This window comes from Aulonocara sp. 'chitande type north' Nkhata Bay, linkage group LG22 (genome assembly GCF_057382095.1).
Source record: "Aulonocara sp. 'chitande type north' Nkhata Bay isolate Kocher_YH1m ecotype deep benthic linkage group LG22, A_spYH_male_GT1.1, whole genome shotgun sequence".
NCBI lineage: Eukaryota > Metazoa > Chordata > Actinopteri > Cichliformes > Cichlidae > Aulonocara > Aulonocara sp. 'chitande type north' Nkhata Bay.
In genome coordinates, this window is record NC_141364.1 from 19,979,489 (window position 1) to 19,998,016 (window position 18,528).

Consider the following 18,528-nt stretch of genomic DNA (forward strand, 5'->3'; position numbering starts at 1 on the left):
CAAGTTTCAGAAAATAATTTTGAAGTTAGGTCAGTAAAATGTAATGAATAATATATGTTATTGTTTGTTTTCCCTATTTCTTTCTTTTTTTTTAACCTCTTTAACAGCTTAAGAAGATTCGCTCCCTGCTAGTGGCAGGCGCGGCCAGCTACGACTGCTTCTACCAGCACCTACGACTACTAGATGGAGCTTTCAAACTGTCCGCTAAAGACCTGCGCTCACAAGTGGTCCGAGAGGCCTGTATCACTGTGGCGTGAGTGTTGAGAAATATATATAGCAAACACAATCGCACTGCAGCACGAGCTTGAAGGCTCATGTTTGGTTTCATCATCTGAGCATTCTCCGGTGTCTCCTTACAGCCACCTCTCATCAGTGCTGGGGAATAAATTTGACCACGGAGCGGAAGCCATCGTTCCCGTCCTGTTTAACCTCATTCCCAACTGTGCCAAAGTCATGGCCACCTCTGGTGTCTCTGCTATCCGAATCATCATACGGGTGAGTTTTATAAACACGTAATTAAATCAGTACTTTTGCGGTGTACTTTTGCTCAGTGCTGCTTGTCCTCTCTGCAGCACACCCACGTTCCTAGACTCATCCCCCTGATAACCAGTAACTGCACATCCAAGTCTGTAGCAGTAAGAAGGTGAGATTAGCAAAGGCCCTCATGTCAACACCACAATAAGAAGCTTAGCACCAGCTGAACATAAAATACATTTGGAGATGTTGTTATGTGACATTGTTTTTCGTGTGTTTTCTTTAGGCGCTGTTATGATTTCTTGGACCTTCTGCTACAGGAATGGCAGACCCACTCACTAGAAAGGTGAGCACTCATCAGTTTTTCAGAGGAAAGCTGTGATGGTCATACTGACTTCATAAATGCAAAAGCATCGCCGTGTCGGATTCCTATTAATGTGCTTTCCAGATGTGTTTCAGACTGGCTGGTTCACTCTTTGTGCGTCCGTTTGTGTTATTGTTTCAGACACACTGCAGTCCTGGTTGAGAGCATCAAAAAAGGACTTCGAGATGCCGACTCAGAGGCCAGAGTGGAGGCTCGCAAGTAAGACAGACATACCGAAAAACACATTATGTGGGGAGAAAAATGGTGGTAAATTCCTCACCACCCTCTTTTTCCTTTATGAATCCCCCAGATTCTTCACTTTTGCTCCATCCACCCCCCTTCATAAACCAACTTTTATCCTCCCTCGTACATTTCTCTTTTTGTCTTCATCTCTGCCTCTGTTTTCGTCTGCTCTTCTGTCTCTTTCAGGGCTTACTGGGGTCTGAGGAACCATTTTCCAGCAGAAGCTGAAGCTCTTTACAACTCCTTAGAGCCTTCATACCAAAGGACCCTCCAGTCCTGCCTGAAGAGCTCTGGCAGCGTGGCCTCACTTCCCCAGAGTGACCGCTCCTCATCTTCATCTCAAGAGAGCCTCAAGTAATGAACGCACTGCACCGTCCCTCCATAGATAACTTCAGTCCTGCATGTTTACTTTAAGTCTTCTTTTAATGATGACACTGATTATAGAAGTGATTTTGACTTTGATTTCCTATCTTACACATCTTTGTCAGATACATAGATGACATCTTTCTGACATCTGTCACACATACGCTTATTTTTCCTCTACTTATTTTTTTATCTTATCTGTCTTTAATCCTGAATTAAAGCAGCGTGCCCATTCATATAACCAATGAAACACAAGGTCACTGTTTTTCATGGAGATGTGTTGAGAATGAGTTCAGTAGACTCAAAGCCTGAGGAAAAAAACTGCTTCCAAGTCTGGTGAAACAGTGGCTCCTTCTGTGATGCATCACTGTTGGCAGGAGGGTGATTCGGTCGCGTCAGGGGTCGAATGTGTGTTTTAGGATCCTGTTTGCTTTGCTCAAAGGCGGCTTGAAGTGAGAGAAGCTACAACACCTTCTTTCATGCAGTGGATGAATTAAGGGGCTGCACCAAAGCTCAGTATAAATTATGTTTAAATGAGCATTATTTTGAATAGTGAATCATGCAAAGCTGCTCTAGTAGTGTCTAAGAGTGAAAATATAGATGTGAAAGTTATTTTCTGCCCCCTTTAAATATACAATTGTTTGACCATGATTTGTTCTCTGCAATCCTAGCAACCTGAAACTATTCATCTACACTGCATTTCACTCTTATGTTAAATTTGAGCAGTTCCTAGAAGGTTGTCATTTTCCTCTTTGTATTGTTTCCTGTTGCACTACATCTTGTTGATTGCTGTTGATATTAAATTAATATATTATTTATAGTCTCAGATCTGCGATGGCACAGTGCTAACTAAAGGTCAAGGCAAACTTTTAAACTGTTATATTAGCACTTTTCTACTCAAAATGCTTTATACAACCATGTCTTATTTCACCCTTTCGCTCACACATTCACAGTCGGAGTCACTCTGAGTCACAGCTACCCCATGTATACATGACATACACACCTATATCTATGTGACAGAAACATTTGATAATAAAAAATAAAGAGTTATAAAAAGCTTTTATTGCAGAGGTACCCAGATCTTGTGTAATTGTTTCATGAGAAAAATGGATATTTGTCTGTTTTGTGTCCAATGTCATTTAATCTTTAGTGTTTTTAGTGTTGGAGTTTTAACAATGCTTGAGAAAGCTGTTTTATTCAATTCCACACATCAGTAAAAATGTATATTGATCATGATTAAGACCTACTCACTGCGTTGTTATATACTGACCTACTTTTCTCCCTTTTTTTTTCTTCTTTTTTTTTTTTCTTCAGTCGGCCTCTGACTTCTAAATGGTCAGCAGCACCGGGGCGAGGTGAGTCGAGCACATGTACACACACGCACAAGCCTTCTTCAACACATATTCTCCTGCACACACACACACACACACACACACACACACACACACACACACACACACACACACACACACTGAGGCAAACATCAGCTCCTATAAAAACCATCTCCCTTCATTCTCATTTACATCAGCCTGTCTCCTCCCATGAGCAATCACATCCTGTTATGTTTTTATCTTACAACACACATGTGCGCGTACACATGCGTATACTTGTCTGCCCAATTTTGTTTTTTCTGTATGGTATCGATATTGTGTTTGTATAGTATTGTGCATGCATGTGTTTGTGGTGTGTGTGTGTGTGTGTGTGTATATATATATATATATCCCATCACCTCCCACCCTTTCTCCAACACGATCCTCCTGTCCTGTCAGTCCCTGCGGGTTCAAAGGGTGGGGTGTCATCGACCTCCCTGCAGCGTTCCCGTAGCGACGTGGATGTTAATGCAGCAGCAGTTGCTAAATACCGGCACGTCAGACAAACCGGGGGAGCGGGCCGTCTGCCCCCGGGGTCCTACTCCTCACTGGGTAAGGGCTCTGCCAGTCAAGTTAGATGCTTATTCAGACAGTGGAGATGTAGGTCAGCATGTGATCAGCTGGAAGTCAGACTATAAAGAGTCTCGTCAGATCAGTACAGAGGAAGTTTTTTAAAGTTTCTGACAGGTTGAAGTAAGAAGTACGTCATCTTGTATAAAAGCTTGACTCATCTGCATAACAGAAGGATGGACGTCCAGACCCAAACACTTTAGCGCTTACACTGACTCCTCTCCTGCTGCCTGCTCATTTGCCTGTTCGTGTGCTTGTGTGTAGATATACTCTATGCATGCTCTCTATACGGATATTGTCCTCTGTGTCAGTTTGTCTCTACATTTTCGATGTCGATCCCTACATCTGCACGGTTCTCAGATAAACAGATGTTATGTGACTAATTCACACTGTGCTCCTTTCTTCTCCTGTTTTTCTTGTATTTCATCTTTTTCTATTTTTCTTATTTTCAACTTTCTTTTCACATTTATTATTCACATTATTCGTTTTCCCTTTTCCCTTTGTATAATTTCTGTAAAAAAAAAAATTTTTTTCATTTTATTTTTGGGGGGTTTTCCTGTCATTGGTCTCCTTTTTTTTCCCTCCCCCTCTTTCTCTTTGCTACTAAAGATGATGCCGCTGATAAAACGGATGGTAAGATCATCTCACTCCACTTCTTCTCTGCTCTTTTCCCTTTCCTCACTCCATGCAGTCCATGTTAACTCAGTTGTGACAGTGTGTGGCCACAGCGCCCCCTGCTGTCAACTTCAAAACCTCATTTCTATTACTGCGCTGTTCACAGAAGCATAGATCAAATATTAACACATCTAAAATCATCTTCTGCTTTACTAAAGCTGAATCTTATTTTAAATATGGCAATTTTCTAACCATCTGTACTCACATTAAACTGTATCATTCAGCTGTTGAGGTTTTATAGGATAGTATAAGGATGTGCTGCTTGAATATTGCACACAAAAGGTGAACTGTGATACTTAAAACATGCTCCTTTTTTGTCTGTCTATAGGAACCAAATCAGACAATGGTAAGACTGTGGTTAGGTGGATGTTTGTGTGCATATTTGTAGGGATGTTCTAGATGGAAATTTTGATTTTAGTCTTTTTGGATCCAACAATTATGTGTTTGATCAATTTTATAATAATAATAAACAAGAAAAGTGACTTTGCTTAAAGGGGATCTATTATGCTCTCTGATATATTCCTGTGTTATTTTTACTGCTACTATGGTAGATGCTTCTTTTAAACATGGTTTTAGTTTGAATTAGTGAGGGTCAGCATATGTGCAAGTAACCCCTGTGAGCCAACAACTCAAGCTTCAGCATCCTGTAAATGTTCAGATTTTCTTTCCTTCTCTTGGCTCTATATGTTATCCCAAATATGGTAACTTCAAACTTGAAAGGGGTGGAGCTAAGGCAGCTTGTTTCAGAAAGAGTATAAACGGAGTATGAAATGAGATAAAACAAAAGAATATGGATTTGAAAACGAGCATGATGGGTCCCCTTTAACCACTGAGTTTGGACATGTGAATGCTATTATAAAGTGGGTTCTAAAAGTAATTGGTTGGTGGGAGATTAATGGATTATTCCCTTAAATTCCCTTTTAATCATTAAATCATTTTAGTCTATAATAAAATACCTTATCAAATACTTAACTGGTTATTTTCAGGGATTTCTTTTCTGAGACGGGTTTCTAATCCACTGAAGCATCCCTGTTGTATTCATCTGTGTTTGCACCTGGCTGAATGTGAATGTTGAGTTTAGGGTCCAGTCTTTAGCAACTTTCAGTATTAGTGGCTTTTCATCAGCTCTAGTGCTTTTTAGTTTCTGGGCTTCATTCAGCTGCAAACTGTGTGCGAGTAGTTTCATTAGTGTGTAAAATGCAGGTCTGTTTTGGGGGTTGTTTTTAATGGTTGTGCTTCTACTTGCATGCAGGTCGTGTGCGTACCAAGCAGCCTTTGTCTACTGCCAGCACCGTGTCGAGTCAGGTGGACTCGAGAGGACGCAGCCGCACCAAGATGGTGTCCCAGTCGCAACGTACGTACCTCCTCGCAGCAGCCAAAACACAGAGCATAATTTAAAGCCAGCTGTGAGTGAAACAGTCTGGGTAAAACAGGAGAAATGATGAGAGAGTGAGCTTGTAGAAGTATTTGCGGTTCCTCAACTTTTGTTTGTGGAGTTTCTTAACTTGTTGCCTCCACGGTGACGATAAGCTCCATGTGAATGTTTTTGTGCCTTCAGGTTCCGACGAATCCGATTGCACACCAGGTATTCTGTCCGTGTGTCAGAGTGTGCCTGTCTATCTCTGTATCACAGTGGGAATGGTGACCCACCCGCTCTCATTCTGATCAGGGTGTTTTGTGTAAACAGGAGAGCGTGTGCGTATGGGTGTGTGTGTGTGTGTGTGTTTCTTCTGCATGCTGTGTTTCATCACTGAGGATGGTGTGGTGAACAGTACATTTCCGCTTCTCCAGCCTGGCTCTGGCTTTTATTCAGGTTATTAAAAATACGAGACACAAGCCTCTGGGCTATTCTTATATTGCAGCACATTAGGCAGCTGTGTGTGTGTTTTTTGCGTGTGTACCTGCTCTCCAAGACATTAACTGCTGATATGCTGCTTCGGGCCATCTTGGAGACCAGTTTAAAATCAGACAGTGATTGGGCCACAAACCAGTGCAACAGTTAAATCTGGATATTTAGATTGAGGACCAAATCGGAGTTAAGAGGGTTGGAAAGCTTTCCGTGAGTGTGTGAGGGTATGGCTCAGTATATTTACTTTAAACCATTTTTCCCTCATTGTTAAACAGGTTTTGTTTTTTTTTACATATGCTATGTGAGTTGTCCCAACATGCACTGCTTTCCCAAGTCTGTCATCTGCGGCTGGTTAAGTGTGTGTGTGTTTGCTTCAGCTACATTTCAGTACTTGTTTTCTCTTTAATTAATGGAATTATTTCAACATAGTGCTTCAGCTTTGCCTTCATTCTTGGTATGGACCACCAGGATCCTCTCTCTTCGTACTCTTATTTTTTTTAACTCCCATGACACTTCTTTTGCGCTAACACCCATAATTCATCTGATTTAATCTGCTGTTCCTTCCCCCTCACCTCTGCTTTTCCCCCTTTCTTCCCAACCAATGGGCTTAATGGCTCAGGATCTCAGTCTGCTACCCCTGTCGGTGGTAAGATTACAACGCTACTTATTTTTACCCCGCTCTCTTTAGCTGTACTTTCTTTCCTCTGTTTCCCAAACCTCACTATCTTCACGTGCACGCAGAAAGGTCACTGAGAGTCTCACCCACACTGGCTTAGGCATGCTGGGATTTGTAGTCACAGACTTATAACATGGCTATGCTGTTACCATGTGAAATACACTGCTTTGGGAGCCTCATGTTTCTGCATTTCTATGTGTTACACAATGAAAAGTCGAAAGTCACTCTTTTTTTTTTTTTTTTTTTCCCTCTGTAACCACATCATTAGATTCCAAGCTAGTAATTCTCACAGTTTTGTAGCTTATGTTTGGTTTCAATAACCTTTCTTTCACCATCTTATCACTAGTTTGTTTGGGTTTTTTTGTTTTTTTGTTTTTTGGGGTTTTGGGGGGTTATTGGCACTTAAACAAATCCAAGCTAAGAAATTGTCAGACAGCGTGAGTTGATCATTACTTATAACATCTTTTATCAGCTACTGGATATCAAAACTCTTTGTGCAGTAATCATATTTTCACAAAAAACAACTTAAACACAGTTTTGTCATTTAGATCCATTTTATTTAGTTATGCGTCACAAGGTGTTAGCACATAGTTCAGTAGGTTATGTGATTGTGTGTGTGTGTGTGTGTGTGTGTGCATTTAGATTAGCTTTTGTCTCTCATTGAGAGAAAGAAGAGAGACTCTGGTCTGCCTGCTCATTTTTAGTCTTAAAGAGATCAATTTAAAAGGGACCTGTTATGCTTTTCCTGCTTTCTGTCATTGTCTAATCTGCTGTGATGGTGGGTGCTCACATCGAACATGGCCTAAGTTTGAATTACTGAGGTCAGCTTCTGAGTTGTTCCTGTAAGCCAAAAGCTCAGGCTTTAGGCTGCTCCAAATACTGAGCAGAATTTTTTTTCCAACTCCTTTTGGATCTCTATGACATCTAAGCTGGTGGTCAAACCTTTTGTTTGTGAGGGGCAGCCAGTCAGAATAAAGTTGAAGAAGCAAATAAAACTGCTTGATTCCAACAGGGGATGAACTGAAGGCAGCACCAAAGCCACACAATTCAGGATTTAAAAACAAAACATTGCACAGCTGGACATGAGCATAATAGGTCCTCTTTAAGGTCGGTTTCAAGTCTTGAGCACTGGAGCTTGTTTCCCAAGCATCTGTTTTCACATTTCCAGCACTGCAGAGCTTCTCCTGCTGGACTGTTTGTCTTCTAGTTTATAGCAAAATGACCCACTGTAAAAAGAAACACACTGTGGCCTTAGCTTTGGGAGATCGGATGCCTCGGGAAGAGAAATTGAGACTGTTATTCAATTTAAATTCAATCCAAATTCAAAATTACAATCCAGTAATGACAGTTACCTATGAGTTGCCCTTTTTTTTTTTTTTTAATGAATTTGAAAGAATTTGAACTCACTGTAGCTCTGCTGGCTCCAGCAATCCTTCCCTAGTGATGTGTATTTTTGATATACATAAAATGCCAACATGTGCTTGAAAAACTACCAACTACCTTTGCCAGTTGTTGGTATAAGAAACTGATCACTTCTTTTTTTCTTTTCTTTTTTGTTTTAATGAAGTTGTCACGTTATAGAGGGGTGGTGTCACTACAGCTTTTTTTAATAAATGTCCCATGCACCACGGATAATCTATGTTAATCTATGTCTCTCTGAAGCTGGTAGTCGGAGCGGCTCCCCTGGTCGCGTGCTGACGAGCACGACCCTGAGCACCATGAGCACCGGGGCTCACAGGGTGCTGGCTGGATCCACCGGGGATGGACACAGACGCAGCCGCATCCCCCGCAGCCAGGGCTGCTCCAGAGACTCATCACCCACCCGCCTGTCTGTGGGTGAGTGCATTAACGTGCTTTGAACTAATACTGTCTTTCTATAAATTAGCTGTGCCTGCTTTAGAAACTGCTCAAGTGTTGGGTGATATTTTGTGCCATCAAACTCAGATGACCAGTCTCTGTGATTCGCTGTATACATGGATCTAAATTTGCCTTTTTCCCTCCTGCTCCCTGTCCTCCTTTTCTTCCTCTGCTCCTCTCCTTTTTCTCTGTCCTTGTTGCTTCTGTCTCGTAGCTCCTTCTAGCATTAGTTCCATCTACAACGGAGCAAGCAGAGGAGGTAAGGCTTCGACCTCGACTGGACCCTTGTGCTACCCATCAATCCACCTCAATGTGCCTATTCTCATCCTCACTTTAACCTCCATCTCCTTACACCATTTCTATCCATCCATCCATCCATCTTCATCCGCTTATCCGAGGTCGGGTCGCGGGGGTAGCAGCCTAAGCAAAGAGGTCCAGACCTCCCTCTCCCCAGCCACCTCCTCCAGCTTGTCCGGGGGAATACCAAGGCGTTCCCAGGCCAGCCGAGAGATATAATCTCTCCAGCGTGTCCTGGGTCTGCCCCGGGGCCTCCTCCCGGTGGGACATGCCTGGAACACCTCGCCCAGGAGGCGCCCAGGGGGCATCCTTGCCAGATGCCCGAACCACCTCAGCTGGCTCCTTTCGATGTGGAGCAGCAGCTGCTCTACTCTAAGCCCCTCCCGGATGGCCGAACTTCTCACCCTATCTCTAAGGGAGAGGCCAGCCACCCTTCGGAGGAAGCTCATTTCCGCCGCTTGTATCCGCGATCTCGTTCTTTCGGTCACTACCCACAGCTCGTGGCCATAGGTGAGGGTAGGGACGTAGATCGACCGGTAAATTGAGAGCTTCGCTTTTACACTCAGCTCCCTCTTCACCACGACTGACCGGTGCAGTGTCCGCATTACTGCAGCCGCAGCCCCAATCCGTCTGTCGATCTCCAGCTCCCTTCTCCCATCACTCGCGAACAAGACCCCGAGATACTTGAACTCCTCCACTTGGGGCAGGAACTCATCCCCGACCCGGAATCCATGATTTTAAAAAAAATTCCTCGATCACTGCTGCCGTCACAGTCCGTCTCTCCCATCATCAGTCGCTGCCTCAGCTTCATAGATTCCATCGTTCTAACTTGTCTGTCTTGGCTGTGTCGTTATGGTGATGGGTGCCTGTGATCAGCACATGTTCACGGATTACGAGTCATACCTTCCCCCTCTCCTTACTAACCTGTTTTAGTGGCTGGTTGAAGAAAGCTTCACACAGGATCAGCGACGCTTCATCTCTGCTCGGTAGACCGTTGGTAGCCCGTGATTAATTCTGATTTGCTAGCTGGATGCTGAAGCTGATGAACGGAGCAATGAACAGCGAAGTTGCAGTGCTGCTGAATGAAACACAGCCCTTTCCCTCAGCCACCCGCTTGATTGCTGCATCTCTTTCTCAATCACTTTTTCTGTCCGTTTGTCTTTGTGTGTGAGAAAAACAGACACATTGAGCACCTGTGTGTATCAGACATCTCTGAAGGTGAAAATCAGTTAATAAGAACTATTAGATGAATAGAAGAAACTAAATGTGCAGAAATTTCAATTATTTGTTTACATGTAAGTCATAAACTCTGAAACTAACAAATCATTCATGTTTTAAAGACAAATTTGGGTTTTCTTTCAGTGTTAAGATTTAGAATTTTTTATTCTGTTAAAGGAAACAACTGGAAGATTTTAGACTCTTGAGGGTGTGATACCAGTAAATAATACCAGTAGATTAGCTGATAGATATGCGCTCACACCTCTAAGATGGTTTCTTAAACATCAGAGGGGGGAAAAAAAACCTGTGCTCACATTTTTCTTGTTTTTGTCAGTTTGTCACCTGTTCTTATTCTGTCTTATTTATGTCTTTATGTACGTGCCTTCCTCTTTGACTTCTTTGTCACTGCTCATGTCTTTCTTTATGTGTACTTTTTCTCCCCTTTCCCTTTTTCCGTTTTCTTTTCTGTCTGCACTCCGTGGTTGTTACCTGGGTGGCGTTAGCTCGGGGCAGTCGTATCCCGCGGCCCAGTATGAGTCAGGGCTGCAGCAGAGAGGCCAGCAGAGAGAGCAGCCGGGACACCAGCCCCGTACGCTCCTTCACACCTCTTGGTGAGTAGCAGCAGCAGACAGATACCCGAGAGGAATTAGTAGGATATCCGAGGAAAAGAGTCTGACTGTATTGAAGCTTTACTCTTAGCTCTTAGATTTTTAGATTAAAATTGAATCCAGTATCTGAAAAAAAAAGTCTCAAACACGCATGCGTCAGGAAAGTAGAGAAATAACACCTTTATGTTTTTCAGTCTTTCTTTCTATTCTCATGCACTACTCGATAAGTGTGAGTTTGTGTGGTCTTAGTTGTCAATCCTAAACTCTGTGTGTTTGTATGTGTGTGTGTGTTTTAATCTTGGTTGCAGCAACGCGGAGCTACTCTCGCTCCACCGGAGCTCTTCACACACCTGATGCTTTTGGGGCTGCAGGTGAAGGCTGAGTACATCTTTCTCCGTCCCTCACCCACCCAACCACTTGACTTGATTTTCTCTCTGCGTTTTCTTTTTTTGTTCTCTTTTAGTTGCAGTTCATCATCTCCCACATTTTACCAGCCCATTTCTTTCGTCGTCCATCAGTTGATTTTTGATTTGTTTTGTTTTTTTACGTTCTGCTCCAGGATGTCGGGCTCTCCAGTGGAATCGCATGTTTCCGCCCTTTCAGTTGCCAGTTTATAACCATTCTGCTGGTTTTATCAGTGTCTCTTTGTCTTCTTTATTTAGCTGCGTCCCTCCTCCACAGGGACGTCAACATGCTCTCCTGCGTTTTATGTCAATCATGCTTTTTTTACCCCCAAGTGCCATCTGCAATGTCACCTAACGCATCATCGCATCAACTTACAGGGTTGTCTCGTGGGAAAGTGCCACGCGTGTGTGAGTTGTGTGAACGTTAGCGAATGGATGATCAGGAGAATGACATCATTTGTGGACGAGTGCTGAGTGTGTGCGAACTTGTTTTAATCTGAAGTTTTGCTAATGTATTTATTCTGCTATCTTTCTGTCCATCCTTCCTCTCTCTGTCTGCAGGATCAGGTTTTGGAATCAGTCAGTCAAGCCGTCTCTCTTCTTCAGTCAGCGCTATGAGGGTCCTGAACACTGGTTCAGATGTAGAAGAGGCTCTCGCAGATGCACTGGTATGGAAACTCAAATTCTAACACAGCATTGTGCACAACTAACTAATCATAGCCGTTGTGACTAGTCGGTACTAGACTTACTAGCCGTTTAATCTAATTGTTTGACATTTTAATTGATGCCCAGTGCCGTAAATTATTGTCCTAAATGTTATGCAGCCATCTGCCACCAGATGGAGCATTGTTGTTGAGAAACACCATAAATCTGTTATGCTAGGCCTGATCTTTTTGTTAACACTATTTATTTACTGTTTGTTTTTCACTTTCTATTTGAAGTATAACGTGCAGTGTTCTTAATGCATGATGAAAGGTCACACCAGGTTAAGTGACATGATCCATTATTGAAAAATGTAATTAATGGTTTTAAATGCCTTTGTTTATAGAGTTTTTTTTACATTGTCCATTAAACAGTTTTCAAATTTAACGTAATATCTGAGTCTTTCTTAGTTTTAGACTCGTCGGTTATACTAGTCTAAAAAATTAGTCACCAGGAACATCCTGGCTACAAACAGTGCACGTTCCAGTATCCTGCCACTAGCTCCTACACTGTGTGTCTGTGTGTTAACTAAACCCTGATTCTACCTCTGTTTAACGCTGTCAGCTGTTGGGAGACATGAGATCCAAGGTCAGCTTCTTTTCCTACCTCTTACCTGTGTGTGGGTGTGTGTGTGCTTGGTTTGTGTTCTATCAAGATGTGCTAGTGCATGCTTTCTTAATGTCCTGCTTGTTGGTTTTTGTTTTCATTGTAATGTCATGCCCTTTCTGTTCCCTGCAGAAGAAGCCAGCACGGCGACGGTATGAGAATTACGGCATGTACTCTGACGACGATGCCAACAGCGATGCATCCAGCGCCTGTTCAGAGAGATCCTACAGCTCCAGAAACGGAGGGGCCATCCCCACCTACATGAGACAAACAGAAGATGTAGCTGAGGTAAACAACAGCAGCAGGAAATAGATACTGCGATGGGCAGCTTTCCTAAAACCTAGGTCCTTAGAAAAAACTTAAATGACTTAAGTTAAATTTAGATGGGTTTGAAGTTTCACAGAAGGGAACAGTATCATTAAGGCGCTCTTTTAAAGTTAAAGTTTGCAGAGCAATTTGAATGTCAGGTGGAACCTCAAGGTTTTCTAAGGAGCATCCATCAATCTAGAAATTACTGTTATGCTTAATGCCTCTGGATAAGGCTGCAGAAAGCCACTAAAACGTTGACATAAGGGTCAGGCCATACCGACCTTATGTGTCAACCAAACAGCGCACACTGAAAACATGTTAATGGAAAGATGCGGTTCCATTTGGTTTTAGAGTAATGCAACCTGTGCATCACCTAAATCAGTCTTTAATTTGTGTTGACAGTTGTGATTAAGGGGCAAAGATTCTTCCCAAAACTGTGCTGACAATTCTGTGTTCTGGTCCTTGGCTTCCTGTATAAAAGCTGAAGACACAGGAGTGTGTAAACAATGAAGTAACTTTGATATTTGTTGTTAGGATTTTTCATGCACAGCACTTTGGTCAACTCTGCTGTTTTAAATGTGATATATAAATAAATTTGACCTTTGTAGAGTACCAAGCGCTCTTAAAGAGGGTGTTTACCTGAAATGGTTTCTATTCTGTTTATGAAAACTTTTCCTTAACATAGTGTGCAATTTGAGATAATGAAAAAGTGAGAATTTGGAAGCTTGTATTTAGTTAAAAACTTTGGAAATTATGCAGACCGTCTTTATAGTCTATATACAGATCTGCCAGGGTCACAGTACCTTTCCCGCTCCAGTTCATTTTGAGCACTAGAATTTTGCAGTGAAGATATTACTACCCAGAATCAGTGAGTGAATATGATCAGTGAGGTTTATATACTCATGTCTCCTGTGCTTAAATCTGAAAAGCCATTAAAAACGTGTTACTTCAATATTAAGCTGAATATTTATTACGTGCATGTATTGAATCTTATTCTTTCCTCCAGGTGCTCAATCGTTGTGCCAGTGCCAACTGGTCTGAGAGGAAGGAGGGTCTACTGGGCCTTCAGGCTTTGCTTAAAAACCAGCGCACCCTGAGGTCAGTGTCAGGTCACTCAGGCGTGTTTGCAGTTAATAAAGTCATAGATGATTTCCAACTAACTGCTGCTGTTTTGTCTGTAGTCGGGTTGAGTTGAAGAGGCTCTGTGAAATTTTCACCAGGATGTTTGCTGACCCTCACAGTAAGGTATGGATGCATGCAGCATAAACCCTCGCACAAAGATGCACTGCATTCATTTGCAGTACCGTGGCACAAGATTCATAATTCACCTGCTTTAATTTTACTTTTTCAAATACTTTGTTTATCCCATCATCCTTGACTGTACCGGATTCTGCCAAACACAGAAAGTGTTACACCGCTTTAAAAAGCACACACACACTTTAGCTGTCACATCTTTCTAATGAATTTAGTGAAAAAGACGGGATAAACAGGTCAAAATGTTTCCTCAAATTTACTCACACTCAGACATAAACACGGGCATGGAACGCGTGCATTGGACTGTTTTCTAACGGCATGCCACACCTGAATGAGTGTGCCATCACGCTCGCCGCCGTCCTGTGGGATTGTTCTGTCACTGTTGAGCAGCCAAACTGCTGGCTGCACTCTTCACACCCGCTGGCTCTCCCTTCTCTTTTCCCCTCCTCTACCTGCAGTCTGAGGCAACAACACTGACCGCTCACACACTCAAAAGCACACACGAACACACACACTCGTACATATTTGGGCTGCCCGCTCTCTCCTCTGACTAACAAGCTGCGATTCGGCCTCTCTAACACTGCCACTTCTGTTCCACCGTCTTGAGTGCTCCGTTTTCTCACACATGTCGTAAGCTGTGTGAGCTCCTCCCCCTCCCCCTCGTTTGACGTTTTGACGATTTGATGAATTTCAGCGAGACTCCGGCAGGGTGTACGGCACGGCAGAATCCGGTATAAGCTCAGCCTCCTTCAAGGTACTGCATCTCACCAGTGATCTCCATCTGCCTATCTCACACCACTCCTTTTCGTACTCCTTCCTTCTTATCTCCCATATTTTTCAGTGTTTCTTTTTAGCCTTTTTGCACTTACACTCAAGTTTCTCCCATGTCAGGGAGAAGGTAAAATTGGCTGTTGCTCAAATGTGTTTGAAAAAATTGAAGATGCTGAGTGTACTCTCTGACACTGAGTACATGCTTTGTGACGATGCTAACAGATGTCTCTCTCTCCCTCATGCTGCTCCCACCTCTGGAACTCTCTGTAGAGAGTAAGTCTGGCCAATCAGTGATTGTGTTTGGATGAAATCTGCTTCATTAATCTGATTGGGCATTGAGAACTACATAACACTTACTAACCTACCTCACTTAATGTTGTCCGTAGCTCCACTGTGCTGCTGAAATCAACTAGTGGCATGTAGAGATGGTCCCCACATGTTGTGATTGGCTTGTTTTCATTTTGTGTGATTTAAGTGTGTTACTTGGTGACTGGGAGTGAAGGTGGACTGCTGCAGTAATGAGTGAAATGCCACTAACTCCAATGGGAACCACAGGGAACTAATGTGGACTAATGCTGCTCTCACATCATTCCCCTTCAGTATAATGCAGTAAAACAATGCAGGAGTGCCTGTATGCATGTGCATGTGCGCATGAAGTGTTTTAAGAATAAGTGATCAGTTGTTCAGTTTGTCACCTAGACTCTGTGTGCGTGTGTGCGTGCGTGTGTGTGTGTTTAGGTGTTCAGTATGTTCCTGGAGACACTGGTAGATTTCATCCAGGTCCATAAGGACGATCTGCAGGACTGGTTGTTTGTCCTGCTCACACAGCTTCTGAAGAAGATGGGAGCGGACCTGCTGGGATCCGTGCAGGCTAAAGTGCAGAGAGCCCTGGATGTCACAAGGTGAGTTGCACATTCGTATACAGACAAGCAAGTACAAATCAAGATTTTAAAAAGTGGCTTTTTATCTTACTTTACCAACACATTGTGGTCTATATACAGTCCATTGTGATCATTACGTAGACCGGACAAGTAAAATGTTTGAGTGATAACCTATAAATTTAGTTCAGTTTGAACCCCAACAATCAAATACTGTAGTTTTTGGGTCATAAGCCGCTACTTTTTTCCCACACTGCGGCGTATACTGACATGCGGCTAATGCATATTTTTTTTTCATGCAGCCAAAAACATTTTGCCTGGTAACAGTAGACCAATAAAATTGATAAGTAGTGTATATATACGGTATATATTTTTACCGGTTGTTAAGAGACGTTGTAATGTTGTTTGTGCACTGTTCCGTAAAAAAACCATAAGCGACGTAATTTGTGTGTTACTGATACGTACATATACTTAAAGGTAGCAGTGTTACAGGCGCTGTTCGAGGAAAAAAAGCATTTGCAGTATGTATTTTTGTATGTTACCATAACGTTTATGTTACCATGTTTATGTTACCTTACGGATTAAATTAAACGTTAAAAATCCTCACGTGTAATATTTCTGTGTAAATATCTAATATTACGAGTGAAACGCATACGGCTTAAAATCCGGTGCAGTCTGTACAAGTACAAAATTGATTTTCTTTCTAAAATTAGAGCATTCGTCTTTTAATCAGGTGCGCTCTGTAGTCCGGGAATTACGGTAATCCTGTGAGCGCAAGCACATGGTGACAGTGGGAAGGGAGCAGCAGGACCAGGTTCATCTGCTGCGACTGGTAGGGGGTGAAGAGAGGGAGATGGGACAAAAACTCCACCGTGGAAGAGAGCCAGAGATATTAATAACTAATGATCAAATGCAAAGTGGTGTATAACCGCAGATAGAGTGAAAAAATGTGAGTGAGAAAGAAACGCTAAGTGCATCATGGGAACACTGAAGCAGGCTAGGCCTATTGCAGTATAACTAAGGAAGGATTCAGGGGCACCAGATCCAGCACTAACTATACACTTTATTAAGTGTAGCTTAGCTTTAGATGAGATCAGGACTGCTCAGGTGGTATGACCTTAAAGAAATAACAAACTCATCATCTGTTTATAAAAATTTACTTCCTGAGGTTTCTTAAGAAAAATAAATGTAATTTCAATAGTATGTCTGCCTTTCCTAAAGTATTATAGTAGTTTAAAGAAGCCAGTAAGACTAAAACTGAGAGGAAAAAAAACTAGAAAAAAAAAAAAGATTTGCAGTCTGAAATTTCTGACGCCCTCTTTTGTAATTTTCACATTTTTCCACACATTTCAAATTATTCTGGCACGTCAGGTTGGAGCCTCTGACGGGTTGTTTCCGGGCCCCAGGCCTTATGTTTGACACCCCTGCTGTAAAGTGTTCTTGGCGTGAGTCCTACAGTGAGTGCTTTCCTCCAAAAACCAGCAGCAACCTTCAGAGTCAGCACTTTTTTATCTCTATTATTTCAAATGTTTAGTAAAAGTGCAGAAGAAGAAGCAGTCACACAAATCACCACTTTGCATCTGGCACAGTGGTTACTCGGTTATTTACTTGCTGACAGTCCTTGAACTTTATTTTTACGATGCATGTTATGGCACAAAACGTGAAATCTAAATCTGTGGTTTTTTTGTCTTGCAGAGAATGTTTTCCCAACGACCTCCAGTTTACCATTCTCATGAGGTTCACTGTGGACCAAACACAGACGCCCAACCTCAAGGTAAATGACAAGTTGATATAATACATGTTTGTTTAGTGTGTATGTGAGAGAGCTGAGTGTGCAAATGTCTGTGCAAGGGTAGCATGCACACAAAGCTGGAAATTCAACTGACTGCTGTGCTAATATTATTACATGCCTGCCCATTGCTGGCTCTACGTCCCAAAACCCTGAATCCTGGGCTGTGATTGGATAGCGATTGATCGAGCCACTCCACTGGCTACTTTCAAGCTTTCTTCCTCAAACTCCTTTTTCATCTTTACCCAGCATACCTCTCTTTCGTTTCCCCTGATTATCTACTACTTTATTCCTTGCTCCCAACCCTTCTTACCCTTTTATCTCCCGTGTTGCTCCTGCCTACTCCCACACCCTTTTTCTGCCTGATGTTTAACCTGTTTCCCTCTATTCCCTCTCCTTTCCCACTAGGCTTGGGCAATAAAGGATCTTACGAACAGTAGAATTTCACTACCTGCTGCAAATATTGCATTTCTGAAGACTTAACTACATCTTCATAGTAATTTTGTTAAATATTTTGCTATATCCAACCCCTCTGACATGTAAGAATTGGCTTAGATAGTATCACAGTATGAGTCTGACTCATTTTGTAAAACCATACAGTGTAATTTCAGTATCGCCCAGGTCTACTCCCCCATCTCTTTTTACTCCTCTACTCTCTCCATCCTCCTGCCTGCTTTCCTCTCTTGTTCCCCACCCCTCCCCCGTCCTCGTCTCCCTGTCTCTCTCCGTTGATTGACGCGGTGCTTCTCCTCTCTCTCTCTGAAGCCTGTGCGGAGCTCGTGTTGCGGGCGAGGCAGGGGAGGGTCCGGGGTAAAATTGTTCCCCCCCAGAGCGCGGCGCCACGCCTGCTCTCTAGACGAGCAGGCCGCAGCCTGGAGCCAGTCCTCCCAGGTCAGTGCGCTCCGGGGGGAGCAATTATGTGGCGCGCACGATGCTGCTAAGTGATTTGGAGGAAGTTCTGGTCCTGAGGTGCATTTGTAGAGAGGCGAAAGACAATCAGGGCAGGAGTCAGTTGTGGCGTTTCAGAGGCTGAGTTGAATTTTTCCATTTATTGGTTCTTTAATATTGTTATTTGTCATTGTTTTTATGTTGATTGATTTTATTTTTGTACTATATAACGCATGACTGCATTTTAAACTTTTCTCTCATTCATTGGATCATTTGATTTTTCAGACCTGCAAGAGATGCACAATCTGCTGTGGTTGTACATGCTGACTCACTTTTGTGTGTGTGTGTGTGTGTGTGTGTGTG

General features: G+C 42.7%; 1 protein-coding gene across 36 annotated transcripts in view; it reads left to right on the forward strand.

Annotated features, from left to right (window-relative positions):
• Positions 1–18,528, forward strand: part of clasp2 (cytoplasmic linker associated protein 2) — a 67,488-nt gene that overhangs the window by 40,738 nt on the left and 8,222 nt on the right. For 6 of the 36 annotated variants that reach the window (XM_086279865.1, XM_086279899.1, XM_086279898.1 and 3 more), the window contains 24 exons: positions 108–253; positions 360–495; positions 573–643; positions 761–820; positions 980–1,057; positions 1,268–1,435; positions 2,759–2,799; positions 3,214–3,366; positions 3,994–4,017; positions 4,388–4,405; positions 5,312–5,413; positions 5,618–5,644; positions 6,528–6,554; positions 8,247–8,420; positions 8,656–8,700; positions 10,460–10,567; positions 10,873–10,935; positions 11,530–11,636; positions 12,235–12,258; positions 12,409–12,564; positions 13,592–13,683; positions 13,767–13,830; positions 15,349–15,512; positions 17,184–17,262. In XM_086279865.1, coding sequence (XP_086135991.1) covers positions 108–253; positions 360–495; positions 573–643; positions 761–820; positions 980–1,057; positions 1,268–1,435; positions 2,759–2,799; positions 3,214–3,366; positions 3,994–4,017; positions 4,388–4,405; positions 5,312–5,413; positions 5,618–5,644; positions 6,528–6,554; positions 8,247–8,420; positions 8,656–8,700; positions 10,460–10,567; positions 10,873–10,935; positions 11,530–11,636; positions 12,235–12,258; positions 12,409–12,564; positions 13,592–13,683; positions 13,767–13,830; positions 15,349–15,512; positions 17,184–17,262 — 2,127 coding nt within the window. Of the gene's footprint in view, positions 1–107; positions 254–359; positions 496–572; positions 644–760; positions 821–979; positions 1,058–1,267; positions 1,436–2,758; positions 2,800–3,213; positions 3,367–3,993; positions 4,018–4,387; positions 4,406–5,311; positions 5,414–5,617; positions 5,645–6,527; positions 6,555–8,246; positions 8,421–8,655; positions 8,701–10,459; positions 10,568–10,872; positions 10,936–11,529; positions 11,637–12,234; positions 12,259–12,408; positions 12,565–13,591; positions 13,684–13,766; positions 13,831–14,533; positions 14,594–14,880; positions 14,884–15,348; positions 15,513–17,183; positions 17,263–18,528 lie in introns of all 36 variants that reach the window. The other 30 variants (XM_086279901.1, XM_086279866.1, XM_086279902.1 and 27 more) reach the window with 30 other exon arrangements.